Source organism: Typopeltis vanoorti, chromosome 19, assembly GCF_054136105.1.
Source record: "Typopeltis vanoorti isolate ZY-2024b chromosome 19, IOZ_Tvanoo_1.0, whole genome shotgun sequence".
NCBI classification, from domain to species: Eukaryota; Metazoa; Arthropoda; class Arachnida; order Uropygi; family Thelyphonidae; genus Typopeltis; species Typopeltis vanoorti.
In genome coordinates, this window is record NC_143567.1 from 70,798,360 (window position 1) to 70,818,998 (window position 20,639).

The following is a 20,639-nucleotide window of genomic DNA, read 5'->3' on the forward strand; positions in this document are numbered from 1 at the left end:
ATTTCGTCCTAGTCACTAGGACATCTACGGGGATTACAAAAACAATTAATGTAACATGCACACAAAAACTTACAATACTAAGCCCAACCACGTGGGTGACACTAAAGTCCTGTCTAGGTGGAGCGCCCTCTAAGGGCGGTTGTAGGTGGCCTGGAATGTAAGGTGGGACCTCTGGTGATGAGTGTTTCCTAAATCTTCGGAAGCTTAATGCAACAGTATTTATTAAGATTTGGTTGGTTTCTAAGAGCTGCTGCTGCTTCTAAGAAAAGGCTCTCTTTCTTGAATTTGCTGTGGTGGAGCATGGTGGTTTTCTTCCATGATACTCTGTGGGTGGTGTCCAAAACATGGTCAGCCAAGCCTGAATGGCCATAGTTATGTTCAACGATGTACGACTTGTGTTCCTCCAGGCGAATGGATACTGATCTGCCTGTCTGTCCAAAGTACACAAACTTACAGGAACAGGGTACTTTGTAAACTCCAGGCAGAGAGAGAGGAGGGAGCTGATCTTTCATAGAACGGATAAGTTTAGCGAGTTTGCGGTAGGGCTTATATGCTGTGTGTAGGTTATACTTTTTTGGTATCTTGGCTATTTTTTCCGAAGTGCCACGGATGTAGGGTATGGTGATGGCATTTTTAAAATCTTGTTGACGAGAGGGAAGGGGAATGGGGGAGGAATTGATTATTTTTTTGATACTGTGTTTGCTGTAGCCATTGGAGAGGAAAGTGCTGTGTATGTGGTTAAGCTCAGTAGTGAGGGCAGTTCCATTGGAACAAAAATTGTGGGCTCTCTTGGTAAGAGTTTTGATGATGCCATATTGTTGCGAGGGGTGGTGGTGGGAGAGTTTGTGAATGTATCTGCCTGTGTGTGTGTGTGTGTGTGTGGGTTTTCTGTATACAGTGAAGGCAAGTGTATCATTAGGCAGGCTTGTGACTAAGGTGTCTAGGAAGGGTAAACAATTGTTCTTTTCCTTTTCCATAGTAAACTGGATTCTTGGATGTAGGCTATTGAGATGACTGAGGAAGGAGTCTAACGTGTCTGGGCCACGAGGCCAAATAGAGAACACATCATCTACATATCTTAGTCAGATAGAAGGTTTGAGTGGGGGCTGAGTCTATGGCTCGTTTTTCAAAATCTTCCATATAGAAATTGGCAGGGGGGGTGAGAGGGGGGAACCCATGGCGGTTCCCTCTATCTGCTTGTAGATTTTGTTCTTCCAAGAGAAATACCCAGAGTTGATGGCAAAGGAAAAGAGATCTAAGATGTCAGAGGGAAAAACGTTTTCTAAGAGAGATAAAGTGTCAGTTAAGGGAATATTGGTAAACAAAGACGAGATATCAAAGCTTACTAATATGTCTGTATTATTCAAGGTTAAATTTTCTGTGAGGGCTTTAAAGTGGGTCGAGTTTTTTATATAGGAAGCGGAATTTCCGGTGAGGGGGGACAGAGAGTTGGCCAGCTGTTTAGACAGTCTGTAACAAGGTGCATTGGTGGCATCTACTATAGGCCAGAGTGGGGAATTGGGTTTGTGGATTTTTGGTAGACCGTATATTCGGGGGGGACGGGAGCAGAAAGGTTTAAGTTTTTTCGTGATGTCAGAGGGCCAGGAGGTTACTTTTTTAAGTAAGATTTTTAATTTCTTAACTTGTGTTTTTGTACGGTCGTATTCTAGCGGGATGTAGATAGCACGATCGCGGAGGATAATGTTCATTTTACGATTGTATTCGCTGGTATTAAGAACAACTGTGGCATTACCCTTATCTGCTCTGGTGATGACGATACTTTTTTCTTTGCGTAGTTTCAGGAGAGCCATGCATTGGTCATACGATAAGTTACTTTTTGGAGGCGAAGAGTCAGCGAGGATGTTGGCTACGTCGAGTCTGATGTTGTTGGCTACCTCTGACGGTAAGCGACCGATCCCCCGTTCGACGTTAACCATTACATCGAGCACCGGCACTTCTTTCGGGGCGACGGCAAAATTACGGCCGAGGCAAAGGGCACTGACGCCATCATCGTTGAGGCTTTTGGAAGAGAGGTTTATTACTGTCTGGAGCAGTTGAATTTGTGGTTGTGGTTTGTCTTTAATCAGGTTGCTGTATTTCTTGACGTGTTTGTTTTTTATTTTTTGAAATTCTCTCTGTGCAGAAGTTTCCGAAATGTCAGAGAGAATCGACCAAAGATCAGGGTTAAGAACGGTGGAGAGCTCTAAATGTAAGGAGCCAATGGCGGCGTTCATCACCGCGAGGGCAGCACGAGTAGAGGCGATTTGCTCGCATAGTAATGCCAGGCTGGAACGTTTATATATATGGAGTGCTTTTTCGGAATGGAAATTGATCTTCATTTTAACACAGTTCGGTATCACTCTTGTATCCCGACATCTTTTTAAAAAGGCCAGCCTATTTAGTTGTCTAGATAGTCGTAGTTTTGACTTACCGTATTGCTTGGATTTGCGTGCTAAATCTTCTCCATGGATGATTAGAATTCTTGTGTAGAGGCTTAAGTGCTGTGAGGACATTATGTCGGAGGTTTAACGGATTTTTTACAACACTCAAAAAGAATTAAAATAGAATTTAATACTTCCTATATTTCGTCCTAGTCACTAGGACATCTACGGGGATTACAAAAACAATTAATGTAACATGCACACAAAAACTTACAATACTAAGCCCAACCACGTGGGTAACACTAAAGTCCTGTCTAGGTGGAGCGCCCTCTAAGTGCGGTAGTAGGTGGCCTGGAATGTAAGGTGGGACCTCTGGTGATGAGTGTTTCCTAAATCTTCGGAAGCTTAATGCAACCGTATTTATTAAGATTTGGTTGGTTTTTGAGAGCTGCTGCTGCTTCTAAGAAAAGTCTCTCTTTCTTGAATTTGCTGTGGTGGAGCATGGTGGTTTTCTTCCATGATACTCTGTGGGTGGTGTCCAAAACATGGTCAGCCAAGCCTGAATGGCTATAGTTGTGTTTAACGATGTACGACTTGTGTTCCTCCAGGCGGATGGATGCTGATCTGCCTGTCTGTCCAAAGTACGCAAGCTTACAGGAACAGGGTACTTTGTAAACTCTAGGCAGAGAGAGAGGAGGGAGCTGATCTTTCGTAGAACGAATAAGGGTAGCGAGTTTGCAGTAGGGCTTATATGCTGTGTGTAGGTTATACTTTTTTAGTATCTTGGCTATTTTTTCTGAAGTGCCACGGATGTAGGGTATGGTGATGGCATTTTTAAAATCTTGTTGACGAGCGGGAAGGGGAATGGGGGAGGAATTGATTATTTTTTTGATACTGTGTTCGCTGTAGCCATTGGAGAGGAAAGTGCTGTGTATGTGGTTAAGCTCAGTAGTGAGGGTGGTTCCACTGGAACAAAGATTGTGGGCTCTCTTGGTAAGAGTTTTGATGATGCCATATTGTTGCGAGGGGTGGTGGTGGGAGAGTTTGTGAATGTATCTGCCTGTGTGTGTGGGTTTTCTGTATACAGTGAAGGCAAGTGTATCATTACGCAGGCGTGTGACTAAGGTGTCTAGGAGGGGTAAACAATTGTTCTTTTCCTTTTCCATAGTAAACTGGATTCTTGGATGTAGGCTATTGAGATGACTGAGGAAGGAGTCTAACGTGTCTGGGCCATGAGGCCAAATAGAGAACACATTATCTACATATCTTAGTCAGATAGAAGTTTTGAGTGGGGCTGAGTCTATGGCTCGTTTTTCAAAATCTTCCATATAGAAATTGGCAAGGGGGGATGAGAGGGGGGAACTCATGGCGGTTCCCTCTATCTGCTTGTAGATTTTGTTCTTCCAAGAGAAATACCCAGAGTTGATGGCAAAGGAAAAGAGATCTAAGATGTCAGAGGGAAAAACGTTTTCTAAAAGAGATAAAGTGTCAGTTAAGAGAATATTGGTAAACAAAGACGAGATATCAAAACTTACTAATATGTCTGTATTATTCAAGGTGAAATTTTCTGTGAGGGCTTTAAAGTGGGTCGAGTTTTTTATATAGGAAGCGGAATTTCCGGTGAGGGGGGACAGAGAGTTGGCCAGCTGTTTAGACAGTCTGTAAGAAGGTGCATTGGTGGCATCTACTATAGGCCTGAGTGGGGAATTGGGTTTGTGGATTTTTAGTACACCGTATATTCGGGGGGGGGGAGAGGAAAGGTTTAAGTTTTTTCGTGATGTCAGGGGGCCAGGAGGTTACTTTTTTAAGTAAGATTTTTAATTTCTTAACTTCTCTTTCCTGCCATCTTGGCATCTTAATAAATATGGTTGCATTAAGGTTCCGAAGATTTGGGAAACACTCGTCACCAGAGGTCCCACCGTACATTCCAGGCCACCTACTACCGCCCTTAGAGGGCGCTCCACCTAGACAGGACTTTAGTGTCACCCACGTGGTTGGGCTTAGTATTGTAAGTTTTTGTGTGCATGTTACATTAATTGCTTTTGTAATCCCCATAGATGTCCTAGCGACTAGGACGAAATATAGGAAGTATTAAATTCTATTTTAATTCTTTTTGAGTGTTGTAAAAAAAAAATCCATTAAATCTCCAACTTAATGTCCTCACAGCACTTAAGCCTCTACACAAGAATAAACCCACTGTAGTTATTCCATTAGTTATTCTCATATGAGTGTAAACCAGTACCTACTAAATACTCATTCACTAATTCTGCATGGAGATGATACAGCAAGCAAAGCTAAACTGTATGTTAAGTGGAAGCTACATTTATCCCAAGAACTTAATCAGCTGGCCTTGCTTAAAATGAGTAGGGACAATAGAATTATACATTATTAATTTCCTGATATGTACCTTCAAGAGATGTTCAGGCTACTATGACACACTGCATGATTCAGTTTACATTATTATTAACCTACTATCCACAATTTTCCTCAAAATTAATCTATTACTTGTCAGCACTCCAATATTGTCATATCTAACATTTCATGCTTCTAAGGCACTTGTGATTGAAACAATCCACCTAGACCTAGGTCTTTCTATGGATCTCTTTCCTGCCATCTTGGCATCAAACACTTCTTTTGCTAACCTTTCCTCTTCCCCATTCTGTTTAAAACCATACCACCTTAGCTCTGCTTACACATTCTTGAATGCTAATAATGTCAAGTTCCTTTCTAATATCTTCATTTTTCATATGATTCTGCCATTGATGCTATCGGTTCACTCCCCCAATTTTTCTCAGAACTCACATATCTGTGGTCTCTAGTCGTTGATCTCAGAATTTATAAATTCTCCATATTTATTCAGCAGTATACAAGAAAGTTACTTAAGTATAAAGAGCTAATAAGCTTCATTTCGGCAATGAAAACATTACTTAAATTAAGGGGATATTAAATCCCACATAGTTTTAAAACCGAATAAGAAACTCAAAGATTGGAATCAGAGAGTTTCTTGCCGAATCTAGTAAACTATAAAGTATCGGCGAACACTTAGCGTGAGCTAATGCAAGAGACCCTAGTATGTAGTACAATACCGGACGACTCGTTGCAAAGGTTGGGAAAGTTCAGATCACTATTCCTAGGTATTTTCCATAATGTAAAAACACATTTCCTAGGAAATGTGTTTTTACATTATGGAGGGAGGTCACTACCCAGACCGGTTTCAGCCTTTTTTGAGGCTTCATCAGTGAGTAGCTAGACCTAATACCAAAGTGTATAGCGAAAAGAACTTATATACTCTGTGATACGAGTTTCCAAACAGGTGCAACCATTAAGTTACTAAGTATAAAGAGCTAATAAGCTTCATTTCGGCAATGAAAACATTACTTAAATTACTTAAATTAAATTTAGTAACTTAATGGTTGCACCTGTTTGGAAACTCGTATCGCAGAGTATATAAGTTCTTTTCACTATACACTTTGGTATTAGGTCTAGCTACTCACTGATGAAGCCTCAAAAAAGGCTGAAACCGGTCTGGGTAGTGACCTCCCTCCATAATGTAATAACAGCATACATTTCCTAGGAAATGTGTTTTTATATTATGGAAAATACCTAAGAATAGCGATCTGAACTTTCCCCACCTTTGCAACGAGTCATCCGGTATTGTACTACGTACTAGAGTCACTTGCATTAGCTCGCGCTAAGTGTTCGCCGATACTTTATAGTTTACTAGATTCGGCAAGAAACTCTCTGAGACCAATCTTTGAGTTTCTTATTCGGTTTTAAAACTATGTGGGATTTAATATCCCCTTAATTTAAGTAATACAAGAAAGTGTTTGAACGAGTTTAAGTTATTCTGTTGTCTATATCCAGATTTAACTTGCCATCTTTACTAAAAACTGTGCCTAAATAGATGAAATAGCTTACTTGTTCTACAGGTTCTCCACTGGGAATACAGTTGATGTGTTCAGTGTTTCTGTCCAATAAAGATTAAATTAAATTAAAGCAATAAAAAGACCAAAACTATTTTCATAGTTTTGGTCTTATTCAAAAACTGGTAGATTATGATCCTACCAAGTCTCAGATAAAGACATTAAAGAGGCTTCTAAAAAATGTCACATCTTGGCCTCCTTAAGTTGTAAAAAAAAAAAAAAAACCCACAAACCTTTTAGTCCCCCTACCACACTGTGTGATTGCCGAAAATTCATAAACCCAATTACCTTCTCTATCCCATAGTAGACATTACTTCCTACCTTTAAATTAGCCAAACAATTAGCTAAATCTTTAATTTCACTTAAAGATTTAGCTAATTCTTAAAGGAGACAAACTTGTCCACACTTCTTATATTAAAAAAAAAAAAAAAAAAATCCCCACACATTTCAAATCCTTAATCCATAATTTAGTTTTAAACAAGAATAATATAATGGTGAGCTTTCATGTCATCTCCTTATTTACAAATATTCTCCTTTGAAGAATTGCATCTAAAGTGGAAGAATTTCTTGGAGAAGATCAGTTTGTTTTCAGGAAGGGTAGGGGAACAAGAGATGCGACTGGACTGTTAAGAATAGTAAGTGAAAGAAGTCTGGAAGTGAATAAAGAAGTCAATATGTTATATAGATTTTGAAAAAGCTTTTCACTTAGTAAAATGGGATAAGATGGTGGAAGTAATGGATAAGATTGGTATAGATTGGAAAGACAGAAGGCTAATTATTTCACTATATATGGGACAAAATGCCATGGTGAAAGACATATATGGTACAACAGAACCAGGTATCATTGGACAAGGAGTAAGACAAGGCTGTTCTCTGTCACCAATTTTGTTTAACATGTATTCCGAAGCAATGTTAAAAGAGGCAATGGAGAATTCGAAAGAAGGAACAAAGATTGGAGGCAGACAGATATTTGCAATAAGATATGCAGATGACAAGACATTATTATCAAATACTGAAACAGGACTACAACATCTGTTGAACAGATTACTGGAATCCTGTATCAATTATGGAATGAAAATTAACATAAGAAAAACAAAGGTAATGAAATTAGCAAGGAAAGAGGAAAATATGGATATCAGAATAAATGGGGAAAAATTGAATCAAGTAAAAACATTTAAATATCTAGGAAGTGTAATTAGCAGTGATAGAAGATGTAAAAGTGAAATAAAAGCAAGAATAGCGATGGGAAGAGATGCCTTTAATAGAAAATGGAATTTATTCAGAAGTAAAATGGATAGAAACCTAAAGAAAAGACTAATAAAATGTTATGTGTGGAGAGTTGCCCTCTATGCAGCTGAAACTTGGACATTGAAGAAAGTAAGATTTTGGAAAGCTTTGAGATGTGGATTTGGAGAAGGATGGAAAAAATCAAATGGACAGATAAAATAACTAATGAAGAGGTCTTAAAAAGAGTAGAAGAAGAAACAAGTCTGTTAAGGAGGATAAAAAGACGAAAGGAAGACTGGATCGGACATATTCTGAGAGGGAATAGAATCATCAGAGATGCCATCGAAGGAAAAATAGATGGAAAAAAGACCCAGAGGAAGAGGAAGAAAAACAATGTTAGATGACATGCTGAATGGAGACAGGTATAGTTCGCCCACAGATTAGAGACCCTTCAACAGTTCTGCGCATGTCACAAAAAGGAGAATTCATTCCGATAATAGGGTAATCAGTCCATATTGCAGGATAAGTTGTTTATTATTACACGCAGGAAAATTAACTTCTGTTTTATGATCATTGTAGCTAACTATGTTGCTTGTATAACAGTTGGAAAAATTTACCTATAAAGCACGTGATTTCGCGTGTTGGCGATCAATTCATATGTCCTTCATTTCTTTCTCCCCTTTAGCATGAATCAACTATTCTTGGCAAATTTCCAAGTGGAGATCTCAAAAGCATGGGCATACTATACACAGCCTTGAAAGAGAAAGCTCAGAACAGAAGAGCGTGGAAGGAAAGTTTTTGCTACTAAGAGAAGAACCTGCTCAATTGCAGAATACTCAAAAAGAAGAAGAGAATAGTCATAGCAGATAGTGGGATTATAATGAAACAAATCAGGATGAGAGTTAGTCGAACAGTGGGCTGAAAGTAATCAAATGAATCTTATTCACGATCCTAAACAGCCATCACCATTTAACAGTGGAAGATGGAAAAGAGGATATAACCCAGACTTTGGATTTGTTAGTAATAGAATAGCTAATCTACGTACTAAACAGGTACTTGCACCAATCCCAAGTTCACAACATAGATCAATAATGCTGCAAGTTTTCGCACCAGTCCGACTTAAGAAGATCCCACTTAGAAGACACTTCAATTTTAAAAAAGCTAACTGGGAACAGTTCTCAAGAGAATTTGACAAACTTGTCTAACATTTCAGACAGACTAGAAAATTATGGAAAGTTCAAAGCTATTAGATGGTCTGCTACCAGGCACATCCCAAGATGTTGTAGAACATGTTACATTCCAGGTTTTACAGAACACAACGTGGAAATATATGAAAGATATTGTGACCTGCATGATAACGATCCATTTTCATTAGAAACAATTGGCACAGAGAGGAACTTATAGCAGCACTGTCTGAAAAAAGAAGTCAACAATGGGCAGAGAAAATTAAAAGCTTAGATATGAAACACAGTAGCAGGAAAGCCTGGCTCTTACTCCAAAAATTATCTGGTGAATCCACAATATCAACAATCGAAGTTAATATAAATGCAAACCAAATCACAACTCAGTTATCTCTGAATGGTAAACCGAGTACCATAGGAAAAATACATAAGGATTACATTAAAAGAGTTAGGGATTCAGAAGATAATCTCTTTGAAGCACCATTTACTAAAGAGGACCTGGAAAATGCCATTAAAGCCTTAAAACTGGGAAAAACTGCCAGCATAGATGATATCAGAAATGAGATACTAAGGAATGTGGGAAAAAAGGCAACAGAGTGGTAGTTAGAATTTTTAAGCTTCTGTTGGAAATTTGCTAAAATACCCAGCATATGGAGGCAAATGAAAGTAATACCTATCCTGAAACCAGGTAAACCTGCTGAGGATCCAAAGAACTACAAGCCTATAGCTCTCCTATGCACAATGCTGAAGCTGTATGAGAGGTTAATCTTGAACAGACTAAGCTCAGAAATAGAGAAAGTGCTGATAAAAGAACAGGCAGGATTTAGACCAGGAAGATCATGCACTGGACAAGTATTAAACTTAACACAGTTTACTGAGGATGGCTCTGAAAGGGGGGGGTTAGCAACAGGAGCTGTATTTATAGATTTGACAGCAGCATATGATACACTAAATCTTAGAAAGCTTATAGTCAAAATTTACAGCATGACAAACAGTTATCGGTTAGTGGAGGTATTTAGATTGCTGCTGTTCAGCTGGAGATTCTTTGTTGATTTTCAAGGAAAAAAGAGCAGATGGCACATCCAGAAAAATGGTCTACCTCAGGGAAGTGTGCTCTCTCCCCTCCACTTCAATATATATATACTAACGACCAACCTATAAACCTACAATCAAGAACTTCTTTATATGCAGATGACCAGGAAACAGCTTATCAATCAAAATCCTTTGATAACATTGAGAAGCAACTCACACAAGAACTAGAAACCCTTACAGTTTACTATAAGGAAAACCAACTGAAACCAAATCCCAGTAAAATCCAAATGTGTCTTTTCCATCCCAATAATAGAGAGGCAAGAATAGAGTTGAATATAGAATGGAATGGTGTGAAATTGGTCAATTATCCGAATCCAACTTACCTAGGTGTCACACTAGATAGGACATCAAATTATAAGCAACACATAGAGAAGACAGCAGCAGCTAAAATTTAAACACGTAATAATATTCTGCACCGATTAACATCATCTCAGTGGGGTGCAAGTCCACAAATACTGCACACCTCTGCACTGGCACTTTGCTTTTCGACAGCTGAGTATGCTAGTTCTTAATGAAACATGTCAGCTCATTACCGGCTGCCTAAAGCCTACAAACGTTGACCATCTATATTCATTGTCTGGTATTGCAACTCCTCACATCAGAAGAACAACACAGAGTAGATATGACTGGAAACAACAACTAAATGATGAACAACATTCTTTGTATGGACATGTTGCAGCACATAGGACGCTAAAATCAAGGAGAAGTTTTATTCACTCAGTGGAACCGTTGAAATAAAAGCTACAAGATCAACAATGTGGACAATCTCCAGAGGCTCTAAAATAAATAAAATTAGTTATTGTTGTTAATCTCTTACTGTGCCTAATTTATAAATTAAACTTTATCCTAGGTATGTATAGAAAAAACATAGTATGTATAGGGTTTGGTACTATCCACGGTTTCAAGTAACCACAGAGTGTTTTTGGAATGTATCCCCTGCAGGCAAGGGGGGGGGGGGCAATTGTATTTGGTTAAGACATATTGATGATGTATTCTCTATTTGGAAACATGGCTTAGACACATTAGACTCTTTCCTCATCCACCTCCTTAAGTTACAGGATGCTAGTCAGGTTAAATGATTAGCAATTAATTTACAAAGACAACTGGATAATTGAAATTGTGTAAAGGAAAATCTGATAATCGTAATCCTTATTTAGACCAATTTTGGCTTTAATTTTTCTCAGTTTTTATTCAAGTAGGATTATTATTATTATTATTATTATACAGGCACCTCCATGAAGTCCGAATCATCATGGGAGACCCAATCTATCATACCTTTTCTTGAACTCATTATAGACAAAGCACTCACAACCGACTCTGGCAACCCATTCCACTAATTCACAACTCTCCAAGCAAAAAATCTAGTCCTAACACCCCTACTAAACACACCTTTATTCAACTTCCAGGGTCCCTCAAGCCAAGTGCTTAAACATTTCCCATGCATCTATTCTATAAAACCCTTTAAGTAACTTAAATGTTTCTATCATATTTCCCATTTTTCTCCTACCAACCAACTTCTGCAATCCACACACCCTCAATCTATCCTCATAGGGAACGTTCCACAAGCCACTCACTTCTGAATCCACTCCACTCCATTGCTCCCTCATCCTCAAGAAACCCAGGGGACCAGACTTGGGCACAGTAATGTGAGCATATCAAGGCTTTATAAAGAGGAATAACAACTCCCTTATCTCTACATGTGAATGTGTTCTTCAAGAGTCAAATAATCTTATGGGCTACCTTAGCAATATGTCTTCTAAACTTTAACTATGTCTACCATCACCCCTAAACCTCTAGCTTCATCTATTTCCTGGAGTACAGTGCCACCAATATGATACACAGCTTGTAATCTATTTTTCCCAAAATGCATAACTTTACATTTCTAGACATTAAACTGGCACCCGTTATCTTTTACCCATAGTGACAGCCTATTTAAATTGTTCTGCAAGCTCTCCACATCGCCTTAATTAACTATTACTAACTATTACTCTAATTTTGCATCATCAGCAAAGAACTAAATATTTCCTTTCAGGTTATTTCCTATATCATTTATGTACAAATTAAACAACAATGGTCCCAGCACTAAACCTTGCAGCAAACCACTAGTCACCCGTTTTTTTTGCCCTCAATTCTGCCCCTCCATATACCACTTTTTGATATCTGTACAGCAGTCACCCTCTTATTCACTTAACCAGTGTCATGTCCATCCCCATTTGTTCTAATTTGCATAACAGAGTTCCATGTGGTATTCTGTCAAATTTGCAAAATGCAGCAAAATTATAATGTAGCCATTTCCTTTATTCAACTCAGCTGGTATTTTATTATAAAAAGTTAGTAAATTACTAAGGCATGACTGACCATTCACAAAGCCATGTTGACTCTCATACAGTATCATATTTTTATCTACCCATTCTTGAATTCTCTTTTTGACCAATTTTTCTGGTGATTTCACCACCACCACACCTAGGATACTGATTGATCTATAACTTGCTTGTGCAGTCTTAGAACCTCCCTTATGCAAGGGAATTATTTTGTTCTCTTTCTACGTTTTTCTGGTCTCCTTTGGAACTCTACCAGAGCTGAGACTAAAATTAAAGAGCCTAGTCAGGCTCTTTAATTTTAGAGCTGGCAATGCTCTTTAATTAAAGAGGCATTGCTAGTTCTCTTGCACATTCTCTCAATACCTAGATGATATCACCTCTAATCCAACAGCTGTATTTACATCGAGATTCTGCAATATCCTAAGAACCTCCAATTCATCAACCTCTATTCCCACATCAATGTCTGTCATGTATGTTAAAGCAGCAACCTCATTAGGATAATATACCCTTGCAAAGTGGTCACTCAGTAACTCAACTATTTTATCTGCTTCTGTCTCCTCATGACCATTATCACTCATTAAGGTTAATCTTCCATAGTCATTCTTCCCCTTACTTGCCACATAATGAAAGAACTCTTTGGTATTTCGTTTTGCCTATTTGTCTAGATTATTCTCATAATCTGATTTTGCCTTCCTTACCATGCTGGTCACCTTTCTCTTTACATACCCTCAACAATGTTTTCTTCTTCTGCAGCTTGGGGAGGAGGAGGGCACTGATTGGCTATCAAAGACCTCTTCCTCAGTTCACCTCTATCATAGCATGGCAGGAGATTTATGATCTTCATCTTCTCACTCTTCAGGATGCATAAATGAACTTTGAACATTAAATAAGGAAATTCTTCTATACTGAAATTGTTACATTCAGCTTTATTTAACATTTTTATAGATGTGTACAACAAGAACTATTCCAATCATCTGAAATTTGACTTCTAACTGAACTTTCAGAATCTTTTTTTTTTATATTGTTTTTATGTTGGACCCATATACGAGAGGTTGGCTGGTCAACCTATAATACATTAGTACCATATATTGGTAGTGAGTTGGGAAAGGAGAAACTTGTTTACATTTGATTTAAAAGCCTGTATGTTGTATTCCTTGGGAAATACAGAGGGGAATATTGTTCCACAGTACCGCAGTAGCAGGGATGAAAGAGGAGGAAAAGAAACTTCTGTGGGTTTCAAGGTGCACTGTGAAAGGATGTTCGGCAGCAGCTGAACGTGTTTTCCAATGGGCTTAGTACAGAGTGGGGGATTTATTGATGCTGTTTCAGTTGAACTTCAGAAGATGAATTTCAGAATATTTATAGAATATACAAATTGCAGAGATTAAACGTCTATGTGAAAGTGAGGGGAGCAAGTTGGTAAGAGATGGGTCATTTATCAATCTAATTGATTTCCTCTGTATACTGAGCCAAGCATTTTGAGGGAGCTTTTAGAGCCCCACTCCAAATGTGAGAGCAATATTCGATAGCTGGGTGGATTTGTGATTTGTATAAGGTTAACAGCTGTTTAGAGGAGAACTAATGTCTTGGGCAAAAGAGAAAAACTTAGTTTTTTGGAAGCTATGGTTGTGATATGTTTATGCCAGGAGAGGCTTGATGTCAGGGTAATTCCGAGAAGAGAAATCTCATCCTGTCTGGGAATTTGAGTGTTATCAAAAATAATGCTGGGGGAAAATGCTTCTTTTTTGTGAGAAATAAGACAGGTTTTACTAGCATTAAAGTTGATGAAGTTCTCTGAATCCCATTGGATGGCTTGGAGGTCAGAATTAAGGCTAGTGGTGGTTGATGTTCTGTGGGTTGAAGTGAGTTATGTAAAGTAGGGTTTGTCAAATGAAAGGAGGAGTGCAATGCGCTGTCATCTGCAAAACTGTGTATTGGGTTGGAAGTCAACTGAAGCAGGTCATTGCCATACAGAGGGTCAGTGAGAGAACTGAACCTTGTGGGACCCCAGCATTAGTTGGATGGTGAGGGGATAGGGAGCCGTCTACTATCACACATAGTGTGCGTCCAGACAGGAAGCTGGCAATCCATCTGCAGAGGTTCTGAGACAGTCCAAATGATGGGAGTTTGCTTAGTAAGCCTTTGTGCTAGACCTGGTCAAAGGCTTTAGAGATATCAAGTGCAGCTACTTGGGATTCACCAAATTTCTCCATGGCATTTGTCCAGAGATAAGTGCTATATGAGTAGATCTCCTATTGATTGGCATCGATGGAATCTACACCAAATTTCTCCATGATATTTGTCCAGAGATAAGTGCTGTATGAGTAGATCTCCTATTGATTGGCATCAATGGAATCTATACTGGTGGCCGCTTAATAGCTGGGTACCTTCAAGGTAGAGTAGGAGTTCAGAGTTGATGGTTTACTCCACTTTAGATAGGACCGAGGTGAGTGAGACAGGGCAGTAATTAGATGGCAGTGATTTGTCATCCTTTTTAGGAATGGGTTGAATATAGGCCAGTGGAGTAAGAGAGTATGTACAGACGGCATAGGATAGGAGTCAGTTCTGGTGCACAGATCTTCAGGACAACTGGAGGAATGCCATCAGGGCTACGTGACTTTTTTTTCTGTCTAATTTAGACAACAGGTTTATGATCTCTTTTTGGCAAAAGGATACAGGGGACATTGTATGTTGGGTAGTTGGAATGACTGAAGGGTGTTTGCCATTGTAAGTTAGGACCTGCTTTGGCAAGAGACCAAAAGGCATGGCTGCCATTTGGACAGGCTGCAAGTTTCCTGCTTTTTGCCTGTTCAAATTCTGTTTTAGAAGCATTGATAATTTTCTTGCATCTATTTTGGGCTTCAGCATAGGCATTGAAGAAGGATGGAGGGTTCTTGATTTGATCCAGTTGTGGGATGCCCGATTTTTCATTTGTACAGCCTTGGTATATTTTTTGGAGAACCATGATTTAGATAGGGGACGGCAGTTCAGGGTAGTTTGGGGAATGTATGTTTCCATGCCAGTGAGGATTACTTTGGTGATACGTTTGGTGCATATGTTTGGATTGGAAGACTGAAAACAATAATCCAACCATGGGAATGAAGCACAGTAGCCTCGGAGACTGTCCCATTTGGCAATGTTATAATGTCAAATTACTTTTGTGTGGGAGTGACTGTGTAAGCGTTGTTGCATGGAAGAGGAGATGAGCACTAGGTTGTGGTCAAAATTACCCAGGGAGCTCACTACATTCACTGCATATTTGGAGGGATCATTAGTAAGGAAGAGATCTAGGGTATTTGGGGAGTGGTTCAGGTTATATGGTATTCTGGTCAGCTTTTGAACAATTTGTATAAGGTCGTTAGTGATGGCAAATGTTTTCCAGCATCTCTGCCTGCAAAATCTGTACAACTAGAAGAGGAAAGCCAATTAGTGTTATGGACATTAAAATCACCTAGTAGGATGATTTCACTGTTAGGAGAGTGGGGCTGGAGAAAATCAACTTTTAAGGAGAAGAAATGAAAGAGCTCAGAGTGGTTGGTGGTATTAAGAGAGCGAGAGAGATAGCAGATGAATTTGACTGAGTGGGGAAGGGATATTTTCAATCAAAGTTGAGCCGTTCCAGGTTAGGTGCTCTCTGTCAGGGTATATATCAAAGTGGATATATGCACAGGCGCCACCCTTGGGTCGAAAGGAGTTAAATAGCATATACTTGGAAGGTTGAGATTGATAGTGCTGGGGAAAGGTGAGATTTAAGTTTCTGTTAAAAAGAGTAGATGGGGTTTGGTGGACTGCAGATGGTAGTAGACACTATTAAGGTTGGAGTTGAGGCTACGGATGATGGTGAAGTGGATATGCAAGGTTCTGTTAGGCATGGATTTGACCACAAGGTTCTCACATGTTTCCTATGCAGTGCCTGCATACTGGTCTCCTTAGTGGCTACTAGTGGCATCACTTGATTTTTGCACTAGTTTGGTTTGTTTGTAGTCTATCATCCTACCATATTAAACTGATAAGGGCTAAAAAATTATTCAGATGGTTCTGCTCAGCATTTTGAACCATAACGAAGAAAGAATTAATTTTACTAATACCAGGCTTTTAAATGAAATGTTGCTCACTTTTATGTATTATGAGAGAGTTTTGATAGCAATTCAAAACTGCATTTCTTCAATCAGAAGCAATGAATGTACTTCAGTGCATTTCTGGAAATTCTGTCAATGACAGGTGACTGACTATCTTACAAAAAAAAATCTTTGAAAATCCACTAGGTAATTTCAAAAATGTTCTTCACTGTATTTTAAAATAGTTTAAAAAAGAAAACTATTTTGATTTTGAAGATACAAGAAAGCATATTATCATTATTGGGGAAGAGGTTTGAAAACAGGAATTATACCTTTTGGCTAGAAAAGCATGTGGTAAGGTATGCAAAGCACACAAAAATAAGAACATGGGGAGCACACAAGAAGTTACAGAAGCAGTCAAAAAAGAAAGCATACAAAAAGTTATTGGCTAGTAAAGTCAGAAAAACACAAGTCAAAGGAAGATTTTGGAAATTATGTAAAATATAAATTTTACAAAGGTGGCAGCAAAACATTTACAAGTCTAATAAAAAAAAATAAAAATAATAAAAAAAAAAAACTCAAATGAAAGAAAGAGTATCAAAAAATGAAATTGAAGGTAATACACAAAATGAAGATTGGGATATTCTGAATGTGTGGAGTAATTATTTTGAAAAATTATTACATAAGATAACAAATGATAGAAAAATGCAAAAAAATATCCATGAGAAAGACAATCAGGAGTATATATCAGTAGTACATATTATTTTTAACTTTCACCATTCTGAAAATTCATTCAGAATGGTGAAATGTGAAAATATAGCTGGAGTAGATGGATATTTGACCTGAAATGCCAAAATATTATGTAACAACCTTTTGTTACATAATATAATGTATTCAACCTTGTGCCCAGCCTTCTGCTACAGAAAGCTGGGCACAAGGTTGAATCCCAGATGACTGGAGGGGAGCTCTCATTATACCAATTTATATAAAGAAATTTGAAATGTTAAAAAAAAATGTGAAAATTATAGAGGAATTTGCCTACTGAGTGTTCCAGGAAAGATTTATGTAAGATTACTTGAGCAAAGACTAAGTAAAAATTGTGGAAGGAAAAATAAGTGAAGACAACAAGTTCAATTTCAGACAGTGGTGGTTAAGATCATATTTTTAACTTACAACAAATAGTCAAGAAATCATAGGACTATAACAAGAATTTCCATTTAAGCTTAAGGTAGCAAGAGAAAACTGATCAAAACAGTAAATTTATATCATGTAAACAGAATCTTATAAAAAGTAACACAGACTATTAAAGATACCAAGCAATTTTATAAGCTAGGTTTTAATCTTTTTTCCTAGAACCCAGCTTATAAAATTGCTTGGTAACTTTAATATACTATATATCCAAGGTAAAAAAACTTTCTAACACAGTTTATATTTAAGTTGCAAGTTGACACTTAAAACTGAAGAATGCACCTTGTTAACTTATGTTATATCAAATGTAAGACAAGGTTGCACATTATCTCCAATGTTATTTATAATCTATATGGACAATATCATGAAGCAAAGAGATATTACACTTCACTGCTTCTATTTAAATAGGAAATATTATGCTTAGTTTTTAATTCTATGCAGATGATATTATATTCTTAAATAAATGTACTACAAATCTTCAAGAATCTTTAGTACAACAAAGTAACTGCTATGACAAATCTGGTATAAAAATCAGTGATAAAAGGAAACTATGAAAATAAGCAGAAATGCAGAACACATCAACTGCATTCTCAGTAGTGACCCTATAGAAAGGTAAAGACAATAATAACATACACGTCCCTGTTATATTTTGACTATTTTCATACAAAATTTTTATTCTGAATGTAATTAAAAAATTTTTTTTTTTGTTAATATTTCAAAATACCAACTCATACTAAATGAAGAAAGAATTAGTAATCTCAAATATAGAATTCTTTAGGTAACTGAAAGAATTGAATTCAACTTTTACCATTGAAATTAATACATTTCATATAATAATTATTTTAAAATATATTGCATGCACCTGAGGAACAACTGATATTGATTTTCTTAGGCTGGTTACATCTACATCTTTGATATCTTGGCCTGCAACAAGAATCCTTCCTTTCTGTGGCTCAAAAAATCTGTACAGAAGTCGAACAACTGTTGATTTCCTATTAAAAACAATATTTTATATATAACCAAATTTGGAAACAGTATATATATTCTATGTTTCCTTTAAGACTATTAAATAGAATAATAAAACAATTGCTTGTTTAACTTCTTGAGTGCACAATGCCATTCTCACTTTTCTATCCTTGCAGAAGACAACTTTACCACATCTCCCTAGCTGAATCAGTATGTTTTTTTCAGAGTTTGCCACTGAGACTTGAACATTTGATTTTTGTTTTAAACCTGTTCAATTTTTTCTTCAATGACAGTTGAGTCCACAGTTTACCTGTAAAGGCTGCTCAACTTTAATTTTCTTAACAACTTGGAGTTTCAGTGGCAAACTCTGAGGAAAACAGGCTGATTCAGCTATGGAGGCATGTGGTAAAGTTATCTGCAAGGATAGAAAAGTAAGAATGAAATGGTGTTATACATAGTTTTAAATAGAATTGTGTGTGTGGGGGGGGAGGAGTTGATTATAATTATAAAACTAGAAACCAGAAAACGTGGTGCATAAGGGTCAAAGCTATATAACTGCAAGGAGACGTCCACATAGCCTTCAAAGGAATGCAGAGAACCCACCAGGGTTTCTGACCTAATGTCCAATCCTCACCTTCTTGTGGTGCACCCTGTTTGGTATCTACCTGGATACAGAACGGAGGAGGATGGGCTGGCAATTTGGGATTTAGCTGACCAAATTGTATACTTATTGGCTTAAACCAAAATTTCAAACAATGGTACAACATGACAGAATTTCATGCCGGCTGGGGCATCACCTCAGTTAAACAAGGCCCCCGTTGTTTTCACCAGGGAACCAGGGCAAACAGCAAAAAGTCAGCTACTGGAACAAATCCTAAATCAAATCCCAACTCAACATTACCAGAGTTCAAGATCAGTACTATCAAAACATAACAAGCCTGAATGGCAAAAATATGGAGCTAGCTGAGGAATTGGATAAGTACCAGATAGACATAATAGGGGTGACTCAAACAAAAAAGACAAAAACTGGTGAGATCTTTCTGAGCAATAAATACAAAATGATATATTCAGGAAATGACAATCAAGGAAAAGAAGGAGTAGCCATAGTATTCAACACAAAATATGAGGCTAATCTTCTTGAATGGCAGGCAGTGTCAAGTAGAGTGATATGGGCAAATATCAGAATGGGGAATTGGACAATGAGACTTATTTTGCCTATGGTCCCACAGAAGGTTCAACTAAGGTAGAAGTGGAAGAATTTTTTGAGGCTTTAGAGAAAGCAATTGACACAATGAAAAAGGAAAAGTAGGACCATGTTGGGGATCTAAATAGCTGAGTAGGAAATAATTGTCACATACAAAAAATATTTTGGGAAAATTTGGAGAAAATAGCAAAGCTAATAATAATAGCAAATACCTGTTGTAATGATGCTCAGAACATGGACTGGTTATTACTAACACAATATTCCAACATAAAAATGTGCAAATTCACATGGAGAGAAGAGGCAAGGAATAAGAAAAGTCTCATTGACTATGTTATTGTTGATAATGATGTTTTCCCACTGGTGCAGGACATCAGAGTGTACAGAGGATTTGAAATTGGAAGTGATCACCATTTAGTCTTGACCAGGATAAAATTGAATTTCATATTATTATTATTATTACGGGCAACTCCAGGGAGTCATTGGACTCATCGAGGGAGGCCCCAAATCATATTCATCACAACTATTTGACATTCATACAGTATCTATCATACCTCGCCTTAAACTCATTCACTGTCACAGCATCCACCACAGACTCAGGGAGCGCATTCCACTCATTCACTACTCTAAAAGTAAAGAACCCAGCTCTAACACCTTTACTAACCACACTTTTGCCCAGTTTCCATGGATGTCCCCTAGTCCTCCCACAACCAGCCCTGTTCTCAAAAATATCTTCTGAATTAATTTTATAGAAACCCTTCAGTAATTTGAATGTCTCAATCATATCTCCCCTCCTCCGCCTATCAACCAATTTTTGCAACCCACAAATCCTCAACCTGTTCTCATACGGTTCATTCCACAGACCTGCTATCATCTTGGTCACTCGCCTCTGGATCCTCTCCACCTCTTCCCCATCAAGAAGAAACCTAGGTGACCAAATCTGAGCACAGTAGTCTAGATGGGGTCTTATCAAGGCTCGATACAGAGGAACAATAACCTGCTTATCTCTGCTTGTCATCGTAATCTTCAGCAACCAAGTGATTTGATGAGCTGTTTTGGTCACTTTTGCAATGTGTCCCCTAAATTTCAATTCCTTATCTA

The 20,639-nt window shown here is 37.9% G+C and overlaps 1 protein-coding gene across 1 annotated transcript in view; it reads right to left on the reverse strand.

The window, feature by feature from the left end:
* ABCB7 (ATP binding cassette subfamily B member 7) overlaps window positions 1-20,639 on the reverse strand; it is a 211,508-nt gene that overhangs the window by 24,876 nt on the left and 165,993 nt on the right. The window contains exon 12 of the mRNA XM_090408836.1: window positions 18,234-18,363. Coding sequence (XP_090264962.1) covers window positions 18,234-18,363 — 130 coding nt within the window. The remainder of the gene's footprint in view (window positions 1-18,233; window positions 18,364-20,639) is intronic.